This window comes from Pantherophis guttatus, chromosome 2 (genome assembly GCF_059756535.1).
Source record: "Pantherophis guttatus breed Tessera chromosome 2, ASM5975653v1, whole genome shotgun sequence".
Taxonomy (NCBI): domain Eukaryota; kingdom Metazoa; phylum Chordata; class Lepidosauria; order Squamata; family Colubridae; genus Pantherophis; species Pantherophis guttatus.
The window spans coordinates 154,504,619-154,529,112 of record NC_142064.1 but is presented as its reverse complement, the minus strand read 5'-3'; the positions used below and the strand labels follow the sequence as shown (position 1 = coordinate 154,529,112).

The 24,494-nt window shown below is 41.2% G+C and overlaps 1 protein-coding gene across 5 annotated transcripts in view; it reads right to left on the bottom strand.

The window, feature by feature from the left end:
• Positions 1 to 3,391: 3,391 nt before the first annotated feature.
• KIF19 (kinesin family member 19) overlaps positions 3,392 to 24,494 on the bottom strand; it is a 41,135-nt gene continuing 20,032 nt past the window's right edge. For 2 of the 5 annotated variants that reach the window (XM_087887041.1, XM_087887042.1), the window contains 15 exons: positions 23,721 to 23,857; positions 22,244 to 22,369; positions 19,418 to 19,612; positions 18,791 to 18,937; positions 17,870 to 17,992; positions 16,068 to 16,215; positions 14,796 to 14,970; positions 14,414 to 14,612; positions 13,973 to 14,243; positions 12,905 to 13,026; positions 10,436 to 10,590; positions 9,218 to 9,323; positions 8,352 to 8,448; positions 6,749 to 7,149; positions 4,373 to 4,829 (listed from right to left, as the gene is read on the bottom strand). In XM_087887041.1, coding sequence (XP_087743167.1) covers positions 4,473 to 4,829; positions 6,749 to 7,149; positions 8,352 to 8,448; positions 9,218 to 9,323; positions 10,436 to 10,590; positions 12,905 to 13,026; positions 13,973 to 14,243; positions 14,414 to 14,612; positions 14,796 to 14,970; positions 16,068 to 16,215; positions 17,870 to 17,992; positions 18,791 to 18,937; positions 19,418 to 19,612; positions 22,244 to 22,369; positions 23,721 to 23,857 — 2,759 coding nt within the window. In that variant the 3' untranslated portion in view covers positions 4,373 to 4,472. Of the gene's footprint in view, positions 3,689 to 4,372; positions 4,830 to 6,748; positions 7,150 to 8,351; positions 8,449 to 9,217; positions 9,324 to 10,435; positions 10,591 to 12,904; positions 13,027 to 13,972; positions 14,244 to 14,413; positions 14,613 to 14,795; positions 14,971 to 16,067; positions 16,216 to 17,869; positions 17,993 to 18,790; positions 18,938 to 19,417; positions 19,613 to 20,114; positions 20,249 to 22,243; positions 22,370 to 23,720; positions 23,858 to 24,494 lie in introns of those variants that run through there. The other 3 variants (XM_034412738.3, XM_087887043.1, XM_087887044.1) reach the window with 3 other exon arrangements.

The following is a 24,494-nucleotide window of genomic DNA, read 5'->3' as shown; positions in this document are numbered from 1 at the left end:
CCCATAAAAACCTTTTTTTTTTTTTTTTTAACACTCTGTGTGATCGAATGTATGTCAACTAATGGCCGGATGATATTTTTTCAGCCCTGTGCAAATCAGAAATGTCTATCATAGCTACTTCCATTAAAAAAAAAACACCTCTAATGCAGATTAAGATCCCCATCTCCTAATACCACATACTCCAAATAATCTTAAGTAACTACTGCAAAAAATTTAGTGGGCACATTGCTTACTCCTGGTTTAAAACTCTTTAATCGCCATTTAAAAATGGCAAACGTGGCAAGCTCGTCTTCTCACCGTCATTGCTCCTTCTCTGTAATATTCTCCTAATTAGAGTATAAGACAACATGGCTAGATGATGCCTGTGGATGGGGCCTTTTTAACATGATAAATGAAAAACAAACCAATCTTTGTAAGTATATATACATCTTGATATCAGAATATCTCTTCCAAGACTTTTACTATTAACCTTACCAAGTGTGAATCGGTGGTGTATTTCTTGACTGCTGGTTTTAAAGTTGATAGTCAGTTCTAAAAGGCAGAAGTAATCCACTCTTTCAATGTCTTCATTGTTGGTTCTAGGATTAGTTGCTGTATTTGTTGTAATTTGTTTGTTGTTTTTTTTATATTTAATCATTCTTTCACTATGTTCCTTGGCTTTCATTACTAGGGGTCCCAGAGCCTTTGCATTGTCTACCATTAGAGTAATGCCACCAGCACTGTACTTGAATTTCAAAATCATGCTCACCTTCAATCCAGCTTCTCCAAAAATATATTCAACATGTAAGTTGACTATATAAGGAGAGAATATACAGCTTTGTCTGTCTCAGTCTTTAAGTCAGACTTTCATTACGTTCCATCCGGACTGTGGCTTCCTGCCCTATATTTAAACTTTACATGAGAAGTTCTGGGATTCTTATTCTTCTAAGGACACCCCACAGCTTCATATGGTCAACACAGCTGAGGACCTTTCTGAAACATATTGGCTTCTTCCAAGGGTGATATTCACTTACCTTCACTACTGGTTCCAAATGTGAACACGCACGCATGTGCAGAGTGTCAAAAACGGGATGTGATGACATCCGGGCAGGTGGGTGGAGCCTCCCACCGCTGCTACCGGTTCGCCTGAATTGGATAGAACTGGCTGAATACCACCACTGGCTTCTTGGAATTCTTTGATTTTCTCAAAAATCCAGTACGCATCAGCAATAATGCCTTTTCAGGGGGAAAAAAAAGCTTGAATATCTGGCATTTCCCTTTCCATGTACAGCTGTAATCTGTGTTGGATGATCCTAAATATTACACTTCTAGCATGAGAAACTATGAATTTGCACACACTGTTAATTCTCCTGTATTCACACTCCTGAAAGACTGTATTCTTTCAATCCGTTAGCCACTGAGTCATTCCCTAAGATTTGCTGGCATAATTTGGCTAGAACATCTACACATTCTTCTTTGCTTGCATTATTTCTGCAAATACTCCATTAATTCCAGAAGCCTTCTGATTTGGTAATGACAACAGTGCTAAACCAACTTTATCTTCCAGTGCTAGAGCTTTTTTTAAAATCAGAATATCTTCTAACAACAATACAATTTTTTACTTGGTAAATTACCAGCAACATAAAATAATAAATAGGGAATAGAAGATAACAAATACAAGCAGGATCAACAAAAAGAAATAAGTACAATTATATATTGGCAACTTTAAAATAAATCAAATGTGGTATACTCTGAACATCCCTATTGCAATAATATTTATTTACCTAACACTAAAAAATCTAATATATTAAAGTTATACCCTAAACTAAATGTCCTCTAAAATTATTTTAAAAATAACTGAATAAAATGTTGATGAAAATAGTAGTCTTTATTTCTTTAATTGGCTTTGCCTTATTAACACCATGGGAGCATAAAATTTGACTACTGCACAAATGGTGGCCGGATTTGAGTCTTCTAAGATGTGTTGGATGTTGACAACCTTAGTATGCAGAATTTCAGAAGTTCCATCTTTGTTCTTACTTGAACCAGTTACTGCTGTCCATTGACTTCCTTCAGCATGCGGATTTGAGAGTTGGAAGATTTCTTCGAGACGTTGTTTTCTGTGTCTGTTTCTGTTTTTAATGTCTGTTTCTTCTTGTTGGTCTTTAAATTTTATTTTTTTTTATTCCCTCTTGATGTCTTCATCTTTTGTGTCTTTATCCAATTCCACACCATTTCAATTCACTGATGTGTAAGACATCAATATGTAGTTGAACTGTTTAATCTTTTACTATGTTGAGTTTCCCTGTGTTCGCGCTTCTTAAATTCCATGTTTTCCACTATAATCTTGCCTTTAGCACAGCCAGTGTGACTAGTGACTAAATGACTGGTACCCAGTGAACTTGGTGACTGAACCTAAATACCATCATAGCAAATCCAATGAAAGAAGAGATAGGGGTGGGTTGATAACAGAGAAAGGTAAATAGACCCAACTGGAAAAAAAATGAAGTCAGATTTTTTTTAAAAAGGAAATTGGGAAAGTGGAATGACAAAAACAGCTGGATCCTGTGGGGAACTCTACAATCATTAGAATTAGGCAGTAAATAAAGTAGAGGTGGATTAGACAATGATATATCCAAACCTGTTCAAGATTGTTGTAAGCAGATCTTTGTGATAGCATAATATGAAGCATCACACATATTGCAAGAAAGGACCCTTGCAACAAAAACTACAAGAGACTGGAAGGATTCTGGAAATACTCTGATGGTGGTATTGGATATTGTTTGCTGTCCCACTTTATTTACAGACAGAGATACAAAAGGCAAGATTTGGGATTCCATCACATACTTTTAAAAAAATCTACTTGCTGAAAAAAGCAATAGTGAATTGTTTTGGAAAAACAATTCTTGCATCCAGCCCAGTTAAAGGATCATCTAAAAATCCATGTAACCCCAAAGGTAAGTATATCCCAGTCGTGAAACTAAGGATGATGCTTGATTGACAACAGCCCCCTTAGTAGAGAATCATGGCCATAGGTAGACATAGTGTGGTTTCAAATGTTGTCCACAAACCTTTTCCTCTGAAGGTCACTGTAGAAAGGTGCTAGTTAAATATATTGAAATTATTTGCCTTGGAATGATGCAAAAGTACAGCAAATGCACACAGCATATCATCTTATTGCCAGGTTACACCAATGCTGTGGCACTGTGTCCTCCTCTAACACATAGTTTAAAAACTAAAGAGCTGTGTTTGCACAATAACCAATCTTCCACACCTATCTTGGTATTACAGCACTGGATATATCTGGTGACAGCCTTCTGTGTACCCATTCAGACAACTACTCATTTCAATTTGGGGGAACCTAGTCCTGGAGATTAAAAGTTTTTTGTGGCCAGAAAATCCTCTTGGCAGCAGCACTGCACCCCACCAGGCAAGCTTTTAGGCCTTCTGTTCAAGTTGGCTATTTCTCTCTAATGCCTTTAGCCACAGTATTCTGACTGGCCATCAAATGCACCTCCCTGGAGCATCTCAACTTCCCTGTGTCCCTTCAGAGCTTAACATCGCCAGTTCTTTCCATCTTTGCCAGGAGGGTTTGTCCCATTCACTGTGACATAGTTCAAGCGTGGGGGGTACTGACTGGGCTGGCTTATTTTCTTGGAGATGCCACTTTGATGTGAAGCAACAGAAAGAGAGGATGCCTCACTGGGACCTGAAGGAATAAAACCAGAAATGAAAAAGAGGACAATCATTAGGGTTTGTACATGGCTACATCACAAGTTGGGGAATAACTGCACAGCCCCTTAATAGGTCCTTAGGCTGACCTTCAGTACAGCTGTGCCATCCCCAAAATCAAACTATCTATCTATCTATCTATCTATCTATCTATCTATCTATCTATCTATCTATCTATCTATCTATCATCTATCTATCTATCTATCTATCTATCTATCTATCTATCTATCTATCATCTCTATCTATCTATCTATCTATCTATCATCTATCTATCATCTATCTATCTATCTATCTATCTATCTATCTATCTATCTATCTATCATCTATCTTTTTCTCTCTCTCTCCCTCCCTCTTTTTTCCTTTTTCTCTTTCTTTCTTTCTTTCTTTCTTTCTTTCTTTCTTTCTTTCTTTCTTTCTCTTTCTTTCTTTCTTTCTTTCTTTCTTTTTCTTTTTCTTTCTCTCTCCCTCCCTCCCTCCCTTTCTCTCTCTCTCTCTCTTTTTCTTTCTTTCTTTCTCTCTGTCTCTCTCTCTTTCTTTCCCTCCTTCCCTCCCTCTCTTCACATTCAAGAAACTTCTGACAACTAGACTAGTCCCTGCAAATTTTTTTGGCCAATGTTTTCATCAGTGGTTTGCTATTATCTAATATTGAAAAAGAGAGCGACTGGCCCCAAGTCACCCATCTGGCTTGGTACCTAAAGCAGAACTATAACTCATGGTCTCTCAGTTTCTAGTATTGACCATTACACCACTACAGGTGGCTTTCAACCTTCAAAGGCAAGCTGGTAATGATTCCAGACATATTGCTTTAAAGTAAAAGAGGTAGATCTAGTATGTGCAGCTGCAGGACAGACATCTTCTGTAAGGTGGTGACGTTCAAATTCTCTGCTGCAGTCATCAGAGACTTTGCTGCATTGAGGAGCAATAACAGAAAATTGTGATTTGGCTGATGCTCGCATACCTGAGGAGGGCTGGACTTGTAGAAGCCTCACTCTTGACAACTGCACAGCAGCTCTTCCAATGCCACGGATATTGTGCATCCCTCCTGCTGCCATTATCTTGTGTTCAGAACTGCTTTCCAGGGGATGTCGTCGAGAGGCATTGTTCTTTGGGCCCTGGAGCTGCCAGGGGCAAGGGATGAATACACTGGTACAGAGGGTATTTCAGGAATAAGGAAACTCTTTTACCCCACCCTGAATTATTAAAGCACAGATTAGGATCCATAAACCAAGAAAAACACTCTGAGTTTCTTCTAAGCAGTTTGCTTTATTATTCCTCACCTATAAACAGAACTTTTGCCAAACAGAAGCAGATTACTTGCACCATTAAATATAACCTTTGAGAACTCCTAGGGAGGAGCAGTCTTAACACTCTTCCACCAGACCAAACTATCTAAACTTAACTGTCTCTTGTTCCTCTGGAATGCAAACCCTCCCTCCCAGGAATTCAGACTAGGTTCCACCACACATTCTGCAAGGAAGATTTGAGTGGGAAGATTTACCAGTTACCAGTTTGGAACAGAGAGAAGTATGTATTGGAGATGGTGTGCCAGTTATGTACTCTGAAAGACCAGTTTTCTGATTTGGTATAGAAAGGAAAAGTGGTCAAATTGATGGGTTGACTTTTCCTGATTTGCTTCCTCCAGATGTGCATGACTACCACAGCCCTATCCAGTTGATCTTACTAAGGACTGTGAGGGATATACATTAAGAATTCGGCTAGGAACCAGTTCAGAGGAAGTTATTCTATAGTTCCTATGCTTCTGATTTTGCACCACTGGGCTTTCAGCAGCATTCCCACTTGTCATTTATAGTTCCCAAAGTTCCCTATGCTGATCTCAAGAGAACTGTAGTTAGGGAAGGAGCAACATTCATTGCACTAACTCAGTGATGGCTAACCTTTTTGCCATCGCGTTCCAGGAGGGGGGCGGGTGTGTGTGCACGTGCACGTGCCCACACCCATAATTCTATGTGCCCCGCCCCCATGCATAACCCCCCTGCTCCTGGCACGTGGTGGCCCAGTAGGCCCGTTTTTCTCTCTCACCTGGCTCCAGAGCCTTTCTAGGTGTCTGGGGAGGGTGAAAACGGGCCTTCCCCCCCCCCCCCCGGAGGCCCTCCAGAGGCCAGAAATGGCCCGTTTGCCAACTTCTGGTGGGACCAGAAGTTGGCAAATGGGCCATTTTCGGCCTTTGGAGGACCTCCGGGGGGTAGGGAAGGCCATTTTTGCCCTCCCCAGACTCCTAGAGAGGCTCTGGAGGATGGGGACAGCAAAAAAGGGGCCTTCCAGTCCCACTGGAAGTTGGTAAACGGGCCATTTCTGGCCTCTGGAGGGCCTCCAGGGGGGTGGGGAAGGCCGTTTTTGCTCTCCCCAGACTCCTAGAAAGGCTCTGGAGCCAGCTGAGAGAGAAAAATGGGCCTTCCCCACCACCCTCCCGAGGCCCTCCGGAGGCAGGAAACAACCTGTTTACCTATTTCTGGTAGGCCCAGAAAGCCCGAAAATCAGCTGGCCGGCACACGCATACGCACCGGAGCTGAGCTTGCATGCCCACTGATATGGCTACGTGTGCCACCTGTGGCACGCGTGCCATAGGTTCACCATCAGGGCACTAACTCATTGCACTAATAATTCATTAATGTAGTTTCTGAGATCTCAGAATTGAGGGGGACCTCACGTGAGCTTTTGCAGCCTGCCTTTAGGAGAAAACAGAGGAAGACTATTACCTCTTAGGACATTGAATCAAGAGTTTATTAGGAGAAATAATCAGCTTAGGGCACTCGATTGCATCAGCGTAGCAGGCCAAGAGTTCACTCCAAGGCTTGCTGAGTGGACCTTGAAGATGGCAGCAGAAACTCAGCACTGGGATTCTGATGCAGCCTGCTAGTGAATTCCTACTTATGCTTGATTATAGCAGAAGCAACCTGATGGGAGTTAGCTTTGGCCCTCAGCTATTGAAGGGAAACCACCAAGGTACCGTCATTGACTGTTTTGCTGTGAATCTTAAATCTTAGCTATTTATAGTGTTGGGATAGGGGAGACGTACCCTCTGTCCAGTAACCTCAAATGAGCGTGACCGCCGTCTCCTCCTCTTAGCCTCTAGTGATTCTTCTCTCTTCTCAAGTTTCTTGCTTCCCTTTTTGTTAACCTGGAGCCAGGGACCAGGGGAACGTCTGGGGACATGTCTCCCAGGAGCAGTATCCTCTGTACTGCTCGACAGATTGTCCTCGCTGATGGCATGTTGCAGGCTGGGACTGGCGGGTTGGCAGAGGGCGGGGGTTTCCCGGCAAAGGGTATCCTCGCTTTCACTCAGAGAGTGGAGGGAGAGGTTGCTGAGCTCCTTGGTTGGCTTCAGCAGGTTCAGCCTATCGGATTCCAGGACTCGTGAACGACGCCGGGCAGCCTTCACCGCAATGTTTTTGATGCCGCTCGCCATCTCCTTGTGTTCTGCCAGAGGTGGAAGCATGTAGCAAAATTAAAAGCTTTTCCTGGATTCCCTTTGCTAGAGTGCCAGCGGCCTGGCAGGAAAAAGGAAAGGGTGGAAAATGCCAGAAAACAGCTTACGGTCTTTTCAAAGTGGGAGGGAGGCCCTCATTGCATTCTTTTTCTGATCTGATGGGTAACTGGGAAGAGTGAGGCAGTTAGAGTTCCCAGTAAGTCAATAAAATAGGTCTCAGCTGCAGACTATTAGCAGCCTAACTACTCATGGAGCGCCATGAGGAAACACAGAACCTTTCAATATTTAATTATAGGATTTGTATCTTGCCTTTATTTTGTACAACTCAAGGCAGAGTACCTAATGGTCCTGCCTATTCTTCCTGCATGAGCTGAGAGAGTATGTGTTATGACCCCGACTCCCGAGCCTGTCCTAACAGAGGAAGAGACTCAGAAGGTGATGGGGAGGAACTGACAAGGCCTCCCTCTCCAGAACCCTCCCCTCTGGCAGTGCCTCAGGTTCCATCCGAAGGCCAGGAGGAACAGCCTGGGATGTGCCAGGAGGAAGGCATATCGGAGCACCAATTGATAGGGAGCGGGGATGATGAATCCTGGCTTGATCCCAGGCAGCGTTGGAGGGAGAAGCATGCGCGGCAATGGAAGAGGCATGGGAGGGCCAGAGATTGAGCTGAGTCACGGAGCCACGCCCCACCAGGAATAAAAGTGGGTGGGATTGCTCTTCAGGCTTTGTGACGGACAAAGTTAAACCCTGCAAGTCACATCGTGATCTCTGAAATTCGACTTGGATATATTTCGGACTGAACATTGACTAAAATCTTGTCTCGTGGATAATTTGTTGCTCCTGGGACGGACTGAAGATAAGTCCTCTTCTACTTTATGGGAGTGGAAATGATCTTGGCAGGCATTCGGCAGTTTGCTGCCAAAACCTTGGTCTGCCAAGAATTCTAATCTATTTATCTAATAAAATATTGGCAGGCTTGCTTGGTATTACATTTTCCTGTGTGAGGAGGGGGGACAGAACAGTGTGACTGGCCCAAAGTCATCCAGCTGGCTTTTAGGTTCGAGGGAAGACTAAAACTCATGATCTTCTGGTTCCCAATTTGGCATTCGTGATCTCTTGGTTCTCAGTCCAGCACTTTAACCACAACATCAATCTGGCTCTCAATAAATATCTAGCATACGCTGTATCTCACCTCCATGCATCAAGATGCCATCAGAACAGTGATCGCTGCTGTCAGGGGAAGAATTCTGGTGGCTGCCCAGGATAAGCAAACTCTCCTGGGGTGTATACTGTGAAGAAGAAAGGAGGCAGGCCATATTAAATTATACAGAGCTTTCCCTGATTGTTATAGCTCCTCCCCTAGTGTACAGTAGCAGCCAAAGTTGCGCTAACCTTTTGGGAAAAGTGAATTTTCTAAAACTAGCTAATAACTACTTTTTTTGGGAGTAGCATCATAAAAATATATATTAATGGAAAGATAATTTAATCAAGAATGTAATGCAATAATTTTTATGAAGGATTTGCTATTAGAATAGCAGTTTCAGTATAAAGAAGGAAAGTGAAACACGTAGAAAAAACGAGATGCACAAAAATTATCACCATAGAAAAAATGAGATATACAAAAATTATCACCATTGCAGTTAATACTTAGTTGGGTAACCTTTAGCATGAATTACGGCCTTACAACGTCTTCCCATGAAGTGAACCAAGTCTTTTAGTTATGGAGCTGTTATAATGTGAAACCAAGATTGAATGATTTCTTCTATTAACTGGGTTTTATTGCTGGATGGCTTCTGACTAACAAGTTTCTTTAGTCTGCTCCATAGATTTTCAATTGGGTTAAGGTCCGGGCTATTCCCAGGCCATTCCAGCAGTGGAATATGATTATCTTGAAATTAAAAAAAAAAAAAAAAGTGGTGTTATTAGCCATCAAACCTCAAAAAAAAAACAGTTTTCCCAAAAGGTTTCCACAATTTTGGCCACTACTGTAGTGGTGAGATCCTGTTTGAATCAAACCATCATATGCATGTCAATCCCCATTTTCTCTACTCTTCATACCTCTTGACTGATCATGCCATTGACATGGATCGGGGGTGGAGTCATCACTGCTGAATGTTTCATCTGCCGAGCCCGAGGTCTTGCCTTGAACACCTGAACTGCTTCACTGTGGAGAAAAGAAAGATAAGTACTTGCTAATTTCAGCACAGCACTAGGCAAACAGACCTCACGTAGCTCCAAACTCCCTTTTTATGGGCTGCTGAGTCTCCACTCCAATCAAATTTAACTGGCAAGACTGCTAAAAATCAATGGCAGGCTGATTCTTAAAGGGAAAACACACAACAACCGTGCTGTAAGTTCTAACAAGGCTTGAAAGAAATAACTAAGAAAATAAAATCCCTGCCCTGTATGTCTATGCGATGGAGTCCTATCCACTGGGAGATGTGATCTGAATTAGATCCTGATTGTGACCGAATGGCCTTGGTTGTTTTTGGTTTTTTTAACCCGTTCTTCCAACCTTCCAACAAGAGGAAGTGGTCTTCATGACAAACTATTTCAAGAGAAGTGGGGATGCATATGGGTTGGGGTCAGACGTGGTATTCAGCGGATTCTGACCAGTTCTGGAGAACTGGTAGCGGAAATTTTGAGTAGTTCAGAGAACTGGTTAATACCACCTCTGACTGGCCCCAGCCCCATCTATTCTCTGCCTCCCAAGTCCCAGCAGATCGGAAGGAAATGGGGTTTTTACAGTATCCTTCCCCTACCACACCCACCAAACCATGCCTATCGAGCCATGCCATGCCCCCAAGACACACCCACAGAACCCAAAATTTGAAACCCACCACTGGTCGGGCTATGAATTGAAAAATAAGGAAGACAATATTAAAGACAAAGTAAGAGGAGGGAGGCCGAGAGCAGTGATGGAGAGAAACACGAAAGAGAAAGACAGAACATCTAAGAAAATGGAAGACAAAAGGGACAGGAGTATATCGACTGTGAGCACTGAATGCGTCTGAAAATTTGCACCCGCTCTCTTAATTTGGCTTTGGTTCCAGGAAGCCTTTCGCTCCAGAGTTTTCAAAGACCCACGTTTCATACAGGTAGACTTCCACTTAACAACAGTTTATTTAGTGAAGAATTGTCCCACTTGGCAACAGAAATTTTGGGCTCAATTGTGGTCGTAAGTCGAGGACTACCTGTATTCTGTGGTGGATGATCCATCCAAATTGGAATGCCACTCTTCTACCTCCCTTTTGAAGAGTTCCGAACAGTTCTTACCTGTCTGATGCTGGAACAAGGGGTGGGAGGGTATTCTTCCGAGAATCCCGCCAAGGCAGCTGCTGACCCTCAGAACCCAACGTCTTGACACTCTCTTGGTCCGAGTCCAGAATATTTTCTGCAGGGAGCGGGGGAAGCTTTGGCACAGAAGTCTCCTGCACATAAACATTTTCTTCATTTTAACTGTTTTTATATTTATCTTTTTACCATTCTGTAAGCCACCCAGAGCTACCTTATCGATGAGATGGGCAGCATATAAATTTACTAAATTAAAAAAACTAAATAATAAAACAAACGAATGAATGAATAACAATTTGAAATGAAACTGAAATGGGACTAATGTAGAAGAAGTATTTTGGAGATTTTTCTGGGAACAATAGTGAAGGGTGGAATTGAAACAAATGCTTCAAAGGTTAATGTCCAAGAAAAAAGATGGATGAAAAAGATGTCACAAGTACTGTGAGAATGCTGAAAAACTCTACGGCTCTAGGAGTAGATAATGGAAATATCAAAATAAGGAAATGGTTTATTTATATGCAATAAACACATAATGCAATTATTATTGTTCATTGTATGTGTAAAAAGGCCCATCTGTTCTTGACTATTGGAAAATAGGGGGAAAGTTAGCAACTGAATGAAAAAAATACACAGGTTATTTGTTAAATATGTCTGGGAAGATGTTTGACAGAATTCTAATCAAAATGGTATGAGAGGTAACAGTGTGCAAAATCCAGGAAGTCTAATAGGGCTTTATGCAGGGAAGAGAATGCTGATTTTTTATTTTTCAGCAAGTCACTGAGAAATGTATGAATGTGAGAAAGATTATTGCACAATGATTGATTTAGAAAATGCATATGATATTTTGAATAGGTTGTATTTATGGAAAGTTTTGCACAAATATGGAATCGAACATCGATTCCTGAATGTGGTAATATGTGAAGCGTGTAGTAGAAGTGAAGTGTGTAAATAAATGGAATATTTAGTGATTGGTTCAATATTGGTCATAAAACAAGAATATATGATGCTCCCTTAAGTTACTTAATGTATTTATGGATCAATGTTTAAGGAATGTTAATGCAATATTAGAGATGAGTTTGTTCAGATGTGAAAATATGTGTGTGTGTGTGTGTATGCATGTATGTATGTATCTATATATTTGAATAAAGAGAGAGCAGCAAATGTTAGACTGTAGATGCAAGAAGAAATATGCATTTGAAAACTAATATATTACAAGACTGTTGTGTTTGACAGTGAAAATTAAGTGAATGACTGCAAGTTTCACATAAATGGCAACAAATTAGAGCAAATAGATGTAATTGTACCCATCTGTATTGGTAGAAGATGGGAAAATGAATGGAGAATTTTTAAGGTATACAAATGGTGGGTAGAATGTGTAGAATGAATGCCTGTCAAAAGAAGCAAAAATTGCTACATATAAAGAGATGTGTATGCCTCCATTTTTATGTGAAAATTGAATATTTCAGAAGGATCATAAATGTTAGTTGAATGCAATGAGAATGGGTTATTTAAGAAACTCATATGGTAAAAACAAGAATAGAGCAAGGAATGAATGAATGTTGAATGAATATGGACTGAATACAAGAGGAATACTCTCGGCATCTATCGAAGTCATTCCACTTTACTAGATCCATTGGAAGTGGATTCAGTACAATTCAGTAATAGTTTTTATGTCCAACATTCATAGAAGATGATATGAAGAGATTTTCAGGATGTTTTAACAGGATTTCGTTTTTTGTTTTTTTTAAAAAAAATTATATACTCTTTGCTTTGCCTTTTATTGGAAAAACTGATTTGTTTCTTGATACTCAGGAGGTTTTTTTCTGGATATATCATTAAATGCAATGATGGGTTCAAGAATAAAACAATCAGTGAAATTAGCTTTTCACTCAATATTCAGAAGAAAAAAAATGCGAGATAGACAGCAGAAGAAAGAATGAACTGTAAAATTGATATTTACCACATAATCTAAATGACTTACTGGAAAGGGTGATGGGCAACTTGAACGCGAGGGCCTTCCCTTTCCATGATTAAAAAGTCTACCCTGACCCAATATTACATTTGCTATATCCAACAAGGTTGTAAGAGCCGTGGTGGCACAGTGGTTAGAATGCAGAATTGCAGGCTGACTCTGCCAACTGCCAGCAGTTCAATCCTGACCAGTTCAAGATTGTCTCAGCCTTTGATCCATCCGAGGGTGGTAAAATGAGGACCCAGAGTGTTGGGGGCAATACGCTGACGCTATAAACTGCTTAGAGAGGGCTGTAAAGCACTATAAAATGGTATATATAAGTCTAAGTGCTATTGCAATTGTCACTCTCTGCATAATAGGATGCCTAGGCTTCTTCTGCTGGTGCAGACAGTTTGTTCTAAATGTGGATACTGCTGAGGCCCAAAGATATTACTTTTGAGTGAGGTGAAAGGATTTCAGCAATGAGAACATCAATGTACCTTAAGAGCTCTAACAGTTGCTTGATTCATGGCTGCCATTCGATCTAAGGCCCCTTCTTCCAGTTCATGCAAGTAAATCTGATACAGTTCTTCCAGATGGGATGGCACCACTAGGTGAGACTCTGGCAGTGAGAAGGGCAAGCAGAAATGAGATCACACAAGAGAGGCAAACAGACCACAGAAGCTTCAACACTGGTCTACAACTGAGATGACAATCCCTTGTAGTATGAAGGGAATGGGACAGATGCTATGACTAGGAAGAAAGACACCAGATACTTTTGATGGGAAAAGCATCAATGGCATGATTGAATAGGCTAAGACAGGGTGACAAGCTGCAAAATAATCCTGGGTCTCAAACACATGACCTGTACGTGGCCCTTCAGGATGATTTTATAGAGCCAGTATCAATAAAGATAAAACAGAAAAACAGAATGCCCCTTGTTTACATATAGACAAGTATAGCATTAAAACGCTCCATTAAGTTCTATACAGTTTGTTCCTAAGGTTAGTTTGAAAAGACTTCATTACTGTGATCTTCAGGTTAATGAACTAGTGTTGATGCTTCTCCCATTATGATTTGAGTTTCAGACTCCTGAGCATAATACTGTGGGATGCCACAAAATTGTGAGGCAAAAAGGTTTTATAATTACATTTGAGAGAGGCCATCAATAGATTATAAGCAAAGGTAAGGCATGTGAATCTGAAAGAAAGGATATAGACCTCTGTTGTGCCTCAGAGAAGTCTGGGAAAGTAGATGATTATTATATAACATCTTTTATTTTCTTACACACAACTTCCTTGATGCAAGAACTGGGGATCACAGAGCCCCCCTCTACCACATTGTATCAAGAATGTATGCGTGTGTGTGTATCCCTGTACCCATGATATACACATCCATCCACCCATCCATCCATCCATCCATCCATCCATCCATCCATCCATCCATCCACCTACCTACCTACCCACCCAGTAAATCATTCTCCCCAGCTGGGTATTAGAATCCAACACCTCTAGAGGGCACTAAATTGTGAAAAATTGATCTGCACTGGGCAACATAGATAGTCATACCATGAATGATTTGTCGTTGTTCTTGGATGATGCGGTGACAGAGGCTGCGATAGTGCTCACAGCGACGCATAGCTCTCTCCTGATGACGGATGAAGTTGTCCTTGAGAAGCGTACTTGATTGTATGGCTGTATTCTCCACTTCCAGTTCATGTACCTTACACAGCAAACTCAGAACCTCTCTCTGCTCTTCTGAGCTGATGCACCACGGCAAGGCCTCCTCTAGCCGCTGCCCACGCTGCCGTATTTCCCAGAAGCGCCTTTCCAGCTCTGCCTGGCACAGAGAAGAGGTACAGAGTCACAGAGCCAGTGAAAGCCATGGATAGCGGATGGGAGGAATGTTGCTGACTGCAGGCTGCTCCACTCTATAAAGTTGCAACATCCCTTTTCCCTTCCCTCCCTTCCTTTAGCTAATATTCAGTCCACCCCACCGGCTTTTGACACCTTCTGCTTATGAAGTTTATCCTGCTCCCCCAGGAGAATAGTGATATGTTCCCGAGCTGCTGCCACTTCCTGTGGCTCTGGTACATCTGAGAGTTCGTCCCCAGTGTCAGAGTCCTTCTCATTTTCATCTTTGTTGTAACTCTCTTTTCTTTGCTCCTCTCGCCACTTTTGCGCTCGACGTGTCTTCTCCTGTTCCCAACTGCAAAGAGGGGGAAGAGGGGAAGGAAGAAAGTTTGAAGAAATGCCTTATGGTCAAGAGCCAGCAAGTGACAGGCAACTGACACATCTAGCCTAAGCTCTCAAAATAAGCTGATGGAAAACAGTGAATTACACAACCAAGGTCCTAGGAATGTGTCCTGTTTGTTCTCTGCTGTCTGCTTACTCAGCAATGGTGAGGAGATGGCGAGAGCTCTCAATCTGTATCTCCATGTAATTATTCTCCAGCTCCATAAGGTGGCGACGCACATCCATCTGTTCCCGAAAGGTGCTGATCAGCTGTTCCCGGAGCTGATCCATCTCCTGCCTCTCAAAATGATTCCCACGGAGCTGTACTTCAGCTATACAGAAGGTGGAGAAAAGAAGTGTAACTGATACGGGAAATCCAACCAAAGTGCTAAGAGAAAAGAAGCTACAGAAGAGCCAAGTTTTTGCTCCCTTTGTTCCATGCCTTTCTATTTCATCCATGCTTTCTGTCTAATTGCCTGCCTCTGACTTTTACAAAACTTTCAGTGCCTCATCAAACCTGTCAATCAGGAGATCCCTTTACAATCCGTAAGACAGAAATATCAACCTATGACCCACACACATACAGAACACATATACACATTTCCCTTTCTTCTTTTTTCTACAGGTGTCAAGATGACATGGCAGGCATATTTCTGGAATGCTTGTGGAATGTGTAATGTAAGACTTTAAACTAAATTGTGCTGGATCAGGAGAAAAGCCTCTATCTTTCAGTGTCCCATTTCTCAATAGTGGCCAAGCAAGTATCAACAAGGAAAATCACAAGCAGGATTTATTTATTGGTTCGATTTATTTATTTATTTATTGGTTCGATTTATATGCTGCCCTTCTCCGGAGACTCAGGGCGGATTACAATGCGTTAAGCAATAGCCTTTCATACTTTTGTATATATCTGCTTAGTAGGGCTTTTGGCCCCCCCTAAGCGGTGTTCTTTTTTTATACAAAGTCAGCTTATTGCCCCCACAATCCGGGTCCTCATTTTACCTACCTCGAAAGCATGGAAGGCTGAGTCAACCTTGAGCCTGGTGAGATTTGAACTTGCAGTAATTGCAGGCAGCTGGTGCTAGTTAACAGCACTTTAGTCTGCTAAACTTTAGGATGTGACAATGAAACCTCTTTCTAATGTTCCTTAGCAATTAGGCATTATACAGAGGCATATTGCTTCTAACATTAAACACATAATGCATAGCCATGCATCAAAGTGACATGCCTCTGTATAATGCCTAATTGCTAAGGAACATTAGCAAGAGGTGTCCTTGGTCACATCCTGCTTGTGATTTTCCTTGTTGATACTTGCTTGGCTGTAGAAGATTCCTGGAAGATGAGGTTATCCACACTTCATATATGGATAACCTCATCTTCCAGGCATCTTCTACAGTTATCGTCATGCTACAGCAGCAATTCAGTCTACCTTGAATACTCCGGATGTCTGACCGTATTGGACGGGGCTCTTGTTGCTCAATTTTGCATTGCAGCCGGTGAATTTCATGATGGAGTTCAGCAATGATACTTGTGTACTGAGCAATGTGGTAGGAGACATTGAGATGGTTGCGCTTCACCTTTAGGAGAGGGAGAGGGAGAGAGGGAGAGAGAGGCGGGATGGGGGAGAGAAAATTACACTGAATGAATGTTGTGTGTGCAAGGAGACTCTGGCAGCATCCAAGACTAGTTAATTATTTAAAGCTCACTTTTTTTTTAGCGTATGGCAGGTGTTAGCCAGGGATCACCGAAGTGGCTGGCTGCCTCTGTGAAAGGAACTTTTTATCTTACCCACGGGATGCCCGAATGCCAGTAGGCAATCGGGGGAGGCTCCTTTCCTGTCCCTACGCAGTTTATTCACTCACAGGAATCGAGCCACCGAGCTGCCGGCCTCAGTGGAGCGCCGGCTCAGCGCCTTACCACGTGAGCCACCGCGGCCCCACTTAAAGCTCACTAATCCAGAGTCTTACAACAATTAAATATCTTGTGGTAGTGAGTAAAGAGAATGGCCTTGAAGAATAGAGAAAAAATCCATGACCAAGGCAACATTCAGATAAATGAGACTTAAAACTCAGGCTAAGAAAGTAAGTTTGAAAGCATCTCAGAACCACCATCACCCTCTCTTAATTCTCATGAAGATGCACACGAGGAAGCACATTCAGACTTGCAAGATTCTATTGCTATAGTTCTAATACAACTTGAGATCTGCACAGTGTTTCTTAGTGTGGTCTACTTTATAGGGCTGATGCTTTTCAAATACTAGATCGTTCCATAAAATAGTAAAGATGCAAGGGTCAGAATCAATATATAACATAAAAACATTGGTTAGAAAATCAACTGTTTAATTAAGACAAATCAAGACTTTCTACTATCTAATAAAAAGGCAAGAAGGAACCAACAGAGAATTAAGGGGCAAATAGTTCTGTAATTTGATTGTAATTATGAGGAGGCCTTTTCTTTTGGCTTTTTTGGCAACTGAATCTGAGCATAAAGAAGGGTTTCTTTGCCCCATTTTTGTTGCAATCATCTATGGCATCCTCCTCAATCAGCTCCATGGACAAGGCAGTGTCACAATGAGTTTCTGCTTAAGTCATGAGAAGGATTTTTTAAAAAGAGAGATTGCAGGTTGATGTCTAGAAGCTTGTTGTACAGTATCTTAAGCTATTGCCATGTCTCCAAAGCTATTTCATGTTTATGTGTTTATGTAGCAATAAATCTTGATTCCTAATTCTCAATTCTATACTCAGGAACTTGCTTAAAACTTGCTAAAGCAGGAGACCCTGTACAATGTAGTGATATAACACAGCTAGGTAAATTGCTTTATCACAGATTAAGACAGAGGTCACATATATACATAAGCTCTGTTAATTGTAAAACATACGAATCAAGTTCTAAGTATTTATCTGTTCTGAGATTTCAATTTTAGACCTTTTCCTCCTGCCTAAAATTAAATTTCTTTAAATTTATCCTTCTGATTGGAAGGCATTTCTTCAATGATTACATGCCGGTGTGCCCAATTTTGGTTCCTGCCTTACCAGATCCAGCTCCTGCATTGATTAGAAAATATTTTGATGATAAGGCTAAATTAATTAATGTTTTGATGACCAGATCTGGAAGACTGGAGAACCGTCTGAATTCGGGTGAAACAAACTGTGTTATCTGAACAACCTTCAAGAGTTGGAATTCTAGACAAAGCAGAAGAAGCAATAAAATGCCAAGAATGCAGCATCCTACCGTGGTGCGGATATTCTTAGCACGTTCAGCATAGGTCAAGGTGCTGCGTGACTCCTCAAAAGCACTACTTGCGGGGCTGATGTGAGCAATCATGACAGTACGGCTGTTCCCACCTAGAGAATCCTGGAAATAGAAACCACAGGACTGAATATATACGCCAGGAAGCAATACCGGGGTTTCAGCAGCAGTCAGAACTCTGTCTGCAGAAAAGGAGAAACATACAGCCAGGTAGGCTGTGATGATTCTAAATCCAAGCTCTAATACAAAAACTGATCTGACTAGCCAGGCACCTTCCTTTCAAGCCCAATCCCATCAAAGCAGGATCCTCAGCACACATTTTTTAAGCCAGGTTTGCTTCGGGAACCACACTCTTCATACTAGGTATTTGAATACTCAGCTTTTACTTATGGACTTTTTGGGAGTCTGGATCAAGAACTATAAAAGCTTTAATTTGAACTCTTAAGTTTTAGCCACAGTTACCAGTATCTGCTTGGAACTCTCCAAGGTCCTGAAACTGTAGCTTGACCCATCATATCTATACTGCACAATAGGTAAGCGTGAACATTGCCCTCTCTTACATAGGTCCACTAGATCAACTTTTATCTCTTCCCCATCTCCCTCAGTTAGTTTAAATTATTCTTGCCATACATGTTTCCTTTTCTCTGTTCTACCTCAGAAGAAAGCAGGCTGTGTATCAAACTTATGACCAAACAAACAAACCAGATTGCTATTTTGTTTATTGGAACATTTCATTCCACTTTTTAGGGGTAGTACAATTAAGCACATATTGTCACAAACACAGCCCACCCACCAAAAAAAATCTTTCTATTCTGTTTTGCCTATCTATTGAAAATACACAGCTTCTTTTAGGCTATTCACTCTCTCTGCTTTTTTGCCAATCCTACAATAGGAACAGTCTACCTTTAGAAGACGAGTAAGCTTGCTGTCCCGGTAATTAACATATTTGACACCTGTCCTGTCACTGAGAGCATTGATGCAATTGCCAAGAGCCAGCAGAGACCGGTTGATGTGAGCGCCCTCCTTCATACGCTGTCCACGATTCTGCGTCTATGGAGGTGGAAAAGGTAGAATGGACATGAGAATGAAATTGCTGTTCCAACACAGACCACTCCTGAGGCAAGCCCTATTTTTCTGAGATATAATTCTGAGGTCAGATTGAAATATATTTTCCCTGTCCTCATTCTTCTGTCACTAATATTTAAGATGCTTTCATCAAAGGAAAAAACCAATGGAAGGTGGATCTTATCTAGAATCAAATTAAGTTCCTGACTTAAGACAAAATATGGTGAGCCAAAGGAAGAGAAGATTGATGCAAAATGGTCTTGATCCAAATATTAGATGGAAACTATATCATTAATGACATTCCGATGAAGCTCTAAAGAATGAGACTTTTAAATGACTGACAGTGGTGGCACAGTGGTTAGAATGCAGTATTGCATGTTAACTCTGTCGATTGCCAGTTCTCTTTTGTCTCCATGTGTGTTTGCACTTTTGAGGTAATTGGCCTTTTCTCCTCCATATCCATACCTGAGAAGCCCGCTCTGAGCCTGCTAAGTCAATCATGAAGAGTCGGCCTATGCGCACCTCCTGCATAATATTTTTGATGCGGCTCTTTTGGCGCACGGTGACCTGCAGCACTGCATGGGAGCGTGAAGATGTTCGGTTGGCTGCTGTAGGCTCCTGTGTCCGTTGCTTATTGCCCTTCATCAACAACTGCATTATCTACATGAACAAAAACAATGTAAGTCTGACCAAACTATTTGGTGTAGGTTAGCAATGTGCCTCCAGTAAGAACCAGGGGGAGGAACAGGGCAGGTTTAATATAGTCTTCAAACTTTCTAAGCCCTATGTACATGAACAAAAGCCAAAGAGTCAGACATATTGTTGGGTGTTCTTTGGGAATATTCATTTGACTTCTGAAATTTTATCATACCTTTGTATCTCGCAGTATATAAAATAATAAAATTGGATAATAAAAGCAGGATAATAAAAACAAGGACAAATAGGCTGAAAAACAGCTTCTATCCCAGAACAGTAACTATATTCAATTCTACTGTATAGTGCAATATGAATGCAATATCGGGGGTTTTCAATTCAATTGCATAGAATGTGAAGGATGTGTGTTTTTGTTTTATTTTTATAGTTTTCTTATGTATGATGTATACTGTGCAATGACAATAAAGTAAAGTAAGTATAGTATATTATTTTCAGTGAAATTACAAACCTATATAGTCTCCTGTCTTCTCCGCTTTCCAGAAAAAAGATCTATCTGGATTTACTGCAACAGATTGTGCCCTGGTAGCAATAGTTATGTAAAGGGACAATTCTGAAGCAGAAACTTCTTTTTCCCAAAGAGGATGGGACATGGGTTAGCATATTGAAGACCTGGTAATGGAAAGCAATTGTCGGCACTGATCAGGAGTTAGTCAGCAAAAGGCCTTCTCTCTCTAATAACTTTTCAAGCCAAAGTGACTTCCATCTATAGGATAACGGGGAGCTGTGGATGGAGAAAGACAAACAGGACACCATCACCAGGAAAAGGCAAAAGGGAACTTTGAGTCCCAGTATGGGGAATTTTATGGAATTTCAGGGGGACTCAAAGCAGAAAATGGGCAACTGAGCAAGCTAAGAGATGCAGAAGAGCCACAGACACAGAATAACAGAGTTTGAAGGAACCTTGGAGGTCTTCTAGTCCACTCCCTGCTCAAGCAGGAGACCATATACCATTCTGGACAAATGGCTGTCTAATATCTTAAAATTCTCCAGTGATAAGAGTACCCACAACTTCTGAAGGCAAGCCATCCCACTGGCTAATTGTTCTGACTGTTAGGAAATTTCTCCTTAGTTCTAGGTTGCTTCTCTCCTTAATTAGTTTCCATCCATTGTTTCTTGTCCTGCCTTCAGGTGCTGTGGAGAATACGTTGACCCCCCCTTTTTTGTGGCAGTCCCTCAAATATTGGGACATTGCTATCATGTCACCCTTAGTCCTTCTTTTCACTAGGCTAGCCATGCCCAGTTCCTGCAACCGTTCATCGTATGTTTTAGCCTCCAGGCCCCTAATCATCTTTGTTGTTCTTCTCTGCACTCTTTCCAGAGTGTTAACATCTCTTTTATATTATGGTGACCAAAACTGGATGCAGTATTCCAAGTGTGATCTTATTAAGGCTTTCTAAGGCTTTTTTCCCCTAATTGCTAAGAAAGCAGCTTCAATATGTCTCTCCCAAAAGCCTGTTGCAATGAAGTGAATACTAACTAAACAAATTTTCCTTGATCTTGTGCCATGTGGTACATTGGTATACAATGCTCATTATTTTTAGTTTGAATGGCTTGGGTAAGGCTGCCCAAAACAATCTTCTTTAACTGAAGAGAAGCTAGGTCACAGGATTTGCAGCAGTGGTTTTTGTAACTAAATCAGTTAAAACTGCAGAGTTATGCACATTTGCTTGGGGTTACTACTTGTGAGATGAACTTTTGAACAAGCTAAAATTACAATTTGGCTGTCTGTTCTTTGAAATCTCTGTGCTACCAGTTGCTAGGGAATACTGGTCTGATTTTAATTCCTTTCACCAATATACAGTGAAAAAGACTGAATTTCCTGTTCCGCCTCAATTGTGTTTCCTCTTGTGTTTCTTCTTCTGCCTCCACGAACAAGAAGCCCAGTCATATTTCCCAGCTTAAAATGTGTGTTATATCCCACTAAGTGACAAAACAAACAAGTGAAGTTCCCAACTCTAGTCACGTAAATATAGTACAAGAATTAAAAAGGGAAAGGAAAGAAAAGACTTTGTTTTTATGTGTGGGACATTAAACAGAATGCTTTCTGGGGATTCTGAGTTGAGATTGTTCCTCCAAACACAGTTCAAGGAGTCACAGACATTGTGAGAAACAAAAAAACTGAGTTAGGAACTGTTACTATAACCAAATTTGCCAGTTGTTTAAAACAAATGGACTGGATTTGGATGTTCAATCAGATCAGACTAGCTATCCATACAAATCCATGGTAGTCCCTTGAAGAAAGTTAAAGTAATAATTAGGATTACTATCTTGTAAGACTGCATTTGGCAACAATGAATTTTTCCCCTTAACCTTTGCAGGGTATATGAGTCACAGTGGTGCAGTGGTTAAAGTGCAGTACTGCAGGCTACTTCTGCTGCCTACCGGCTGCCTGCAATTTGGCAGATCAAATCTCACCGGCTCAAGGTTGACTCAGCCTTCCATCCTTCTGAGGTGGGTAAAATGAGGGCCCAGATTGTAGGGGGCAATAGGCTGAATCTGTAAACCGCTTAGAGAGAGCTGTAAAGCACTGTAATGCGGTATATAAGTCTAAGTGCTATTGCTATTATTCCAGTTCACCTCCTTAGCATTGATGGTTGAGACTTCTGTGATTCCGGCCACTTGGATGAAACCTTTGGCATCCTCACGCAGATCCAGATAGCCCAAGGAAGGGTTCAGGAGGTCTCGGATCATCTCATTGTAAATCTAATTAAAAGAACAAAAGAAAATGTTCATGGTAAAGGCTGGGGAATTATAAGCAGCTTGGGAAAAAAATTATATACTGGTAGGCTTCAGAATAGACAGAAATTGGTTTCTTGGTCACTGCCTTCTTAGATGCATCCTTCTCTTCTCAGAGATGGGGGAAAACATCTTGTTGGAGGTGCAGGGAAGAGCTCAAAATGTCAGTGCTTAAACACTCTATGAAGCGAAATCACAGAACAGAAGCATCTCCACAATTGGGTTCCATGTCCTAGTACCAACTTGCAACACCTGGAATCCCATCAACAACAGTTTACTGGATTGGAGAGATTAGTTGGTAATCAGGCAGCGCCACCATGACTTCTCCTGTGGATTGAATGCAGCCTGGATTTGATATCCGAAATGCTGCTGAAAATGCTGAAAAAAGGTCACAGCCTGAATCACATCATCCACTAGATTCAATATGGTGCAGACATATGTAAACGTAAGAAAGTTGATTTGAGAGTGAAGCCAGATAGAAAAGACTGGATTTCCAAAGTGTAGCGAAGCAAAATGGAAAGATGATCACTCCATTTTCAAACATTTGGACAGACTTGAGGAGAAGGAGAAAGAATCCTTCATTTCTTCAGGAAAGTCTTGTTGTGCTCAGGGTTTTCTTCCAGCCACTACTTCTTGCCTTTCCTGTTTTGTTGCTGAGTGCTGCTTGTTCCAGGCTGCTAATGTGAGTCAATATTATAGTATGAGTCCTAATGGGTTGCTATGGAAATTATCTCCACATACCATATGAAGTATACATCAGCCATAAAGGCGGAGAGGCTGGAGAGGAGAGGATATATTGGACAAGGAGACAAAAATGGCCGGGTCCCATATAACCTTTCACCATTCAGGCAAAACAGGAGATACGCATCACTTAATGTGTAAATAAATATGAATTCAATACAAGCCTGGTGAACTAGCTACTGGGAAGTATGTCCCTTGGTTATACATGTCCCTTTGTATACAGGTAGTCTTCAACTTACAGCCGCAATTGGGACCAGTATTTCTGTTGCTAAGGAAGGCAGGTATTAAGTGAGTCGCACCAGATTGCACAAAAATTAATGGTGAAGTCCTCATACTTTGGAGCATGTTAAAAACATGCACCATTTAACAGAAATTGGGAAATCAAACACGGTATAAGTGAAGGATTGTCTCTCTGTTCCTGGGAAGATAACTGAGCAATTTCAGACTTTCTTATCCTCATTCATTCTTCATTCATTCATTCATTCATTCATTATTCATTCATTCATTCATTCATTCATTCATTCATTCATTCATTCATTCATTCATTTTTCTTTCTGACCCCTTCAAAGTGACCTACCTCCAGATAGGACATGGACACTTCATACTCCATGTCATTGCTGGTCTCCTCAATAGCATGAAAGAGGTCATTGAGTGTCTGGACATAAATGCCAGGCTCATGATCAGTGCCAAGCATGGTATAGGTCTTTCCACAGCCTGAGATGTAAGGAAAGAGATGAGAAAAATGGTTGATAAAATGGGGAAACATTTCTATTCTGGGATGATCCAAAACTGTCATTACATTTTCTTTGAAAGGAACCTTGCATTCTTTTTTAGATTTTTTAAACCCTGTCTTTATTATTTTTATAAATAATTCAAGATGGTGAATATACTTAATACTCTTTCCCCCTTCCATTTCCCCCTCAACAACAATCCTATGAGGTAAGTTAGGCTAAGAGAGCTTTCATGCCTAAGAGGGGACTAAAACTCACAGTTTCCCAATTTCTAGTCTGGTGCTTTAACCACGACAGTAGCTGCTAAAAATGTGTTTTCTGAGGTAGGCCAATCTATGAATGAAGTTATGGAACAGAATAAAGGTTCAATGAACAAATGACTTTGTTTATGAACAGACATTTATATCTTTGTGCTTCCAGTTATCCTGCAATTAATCAACTAGGGAGTTCAGTTTTCAAACAATATTGAGGTACCACATGGTATCACTGTAGCACACAAACCAATTAAAGACCTCCAAAACTTCCTAAGTAAACAAAAGACCCAACAGCCCTTGGAAAAGAAACCAGGAGTCATCTACAACCTTTCTGGACCAGCAGTGGCAGCGGCAGCGGCGGTGGGG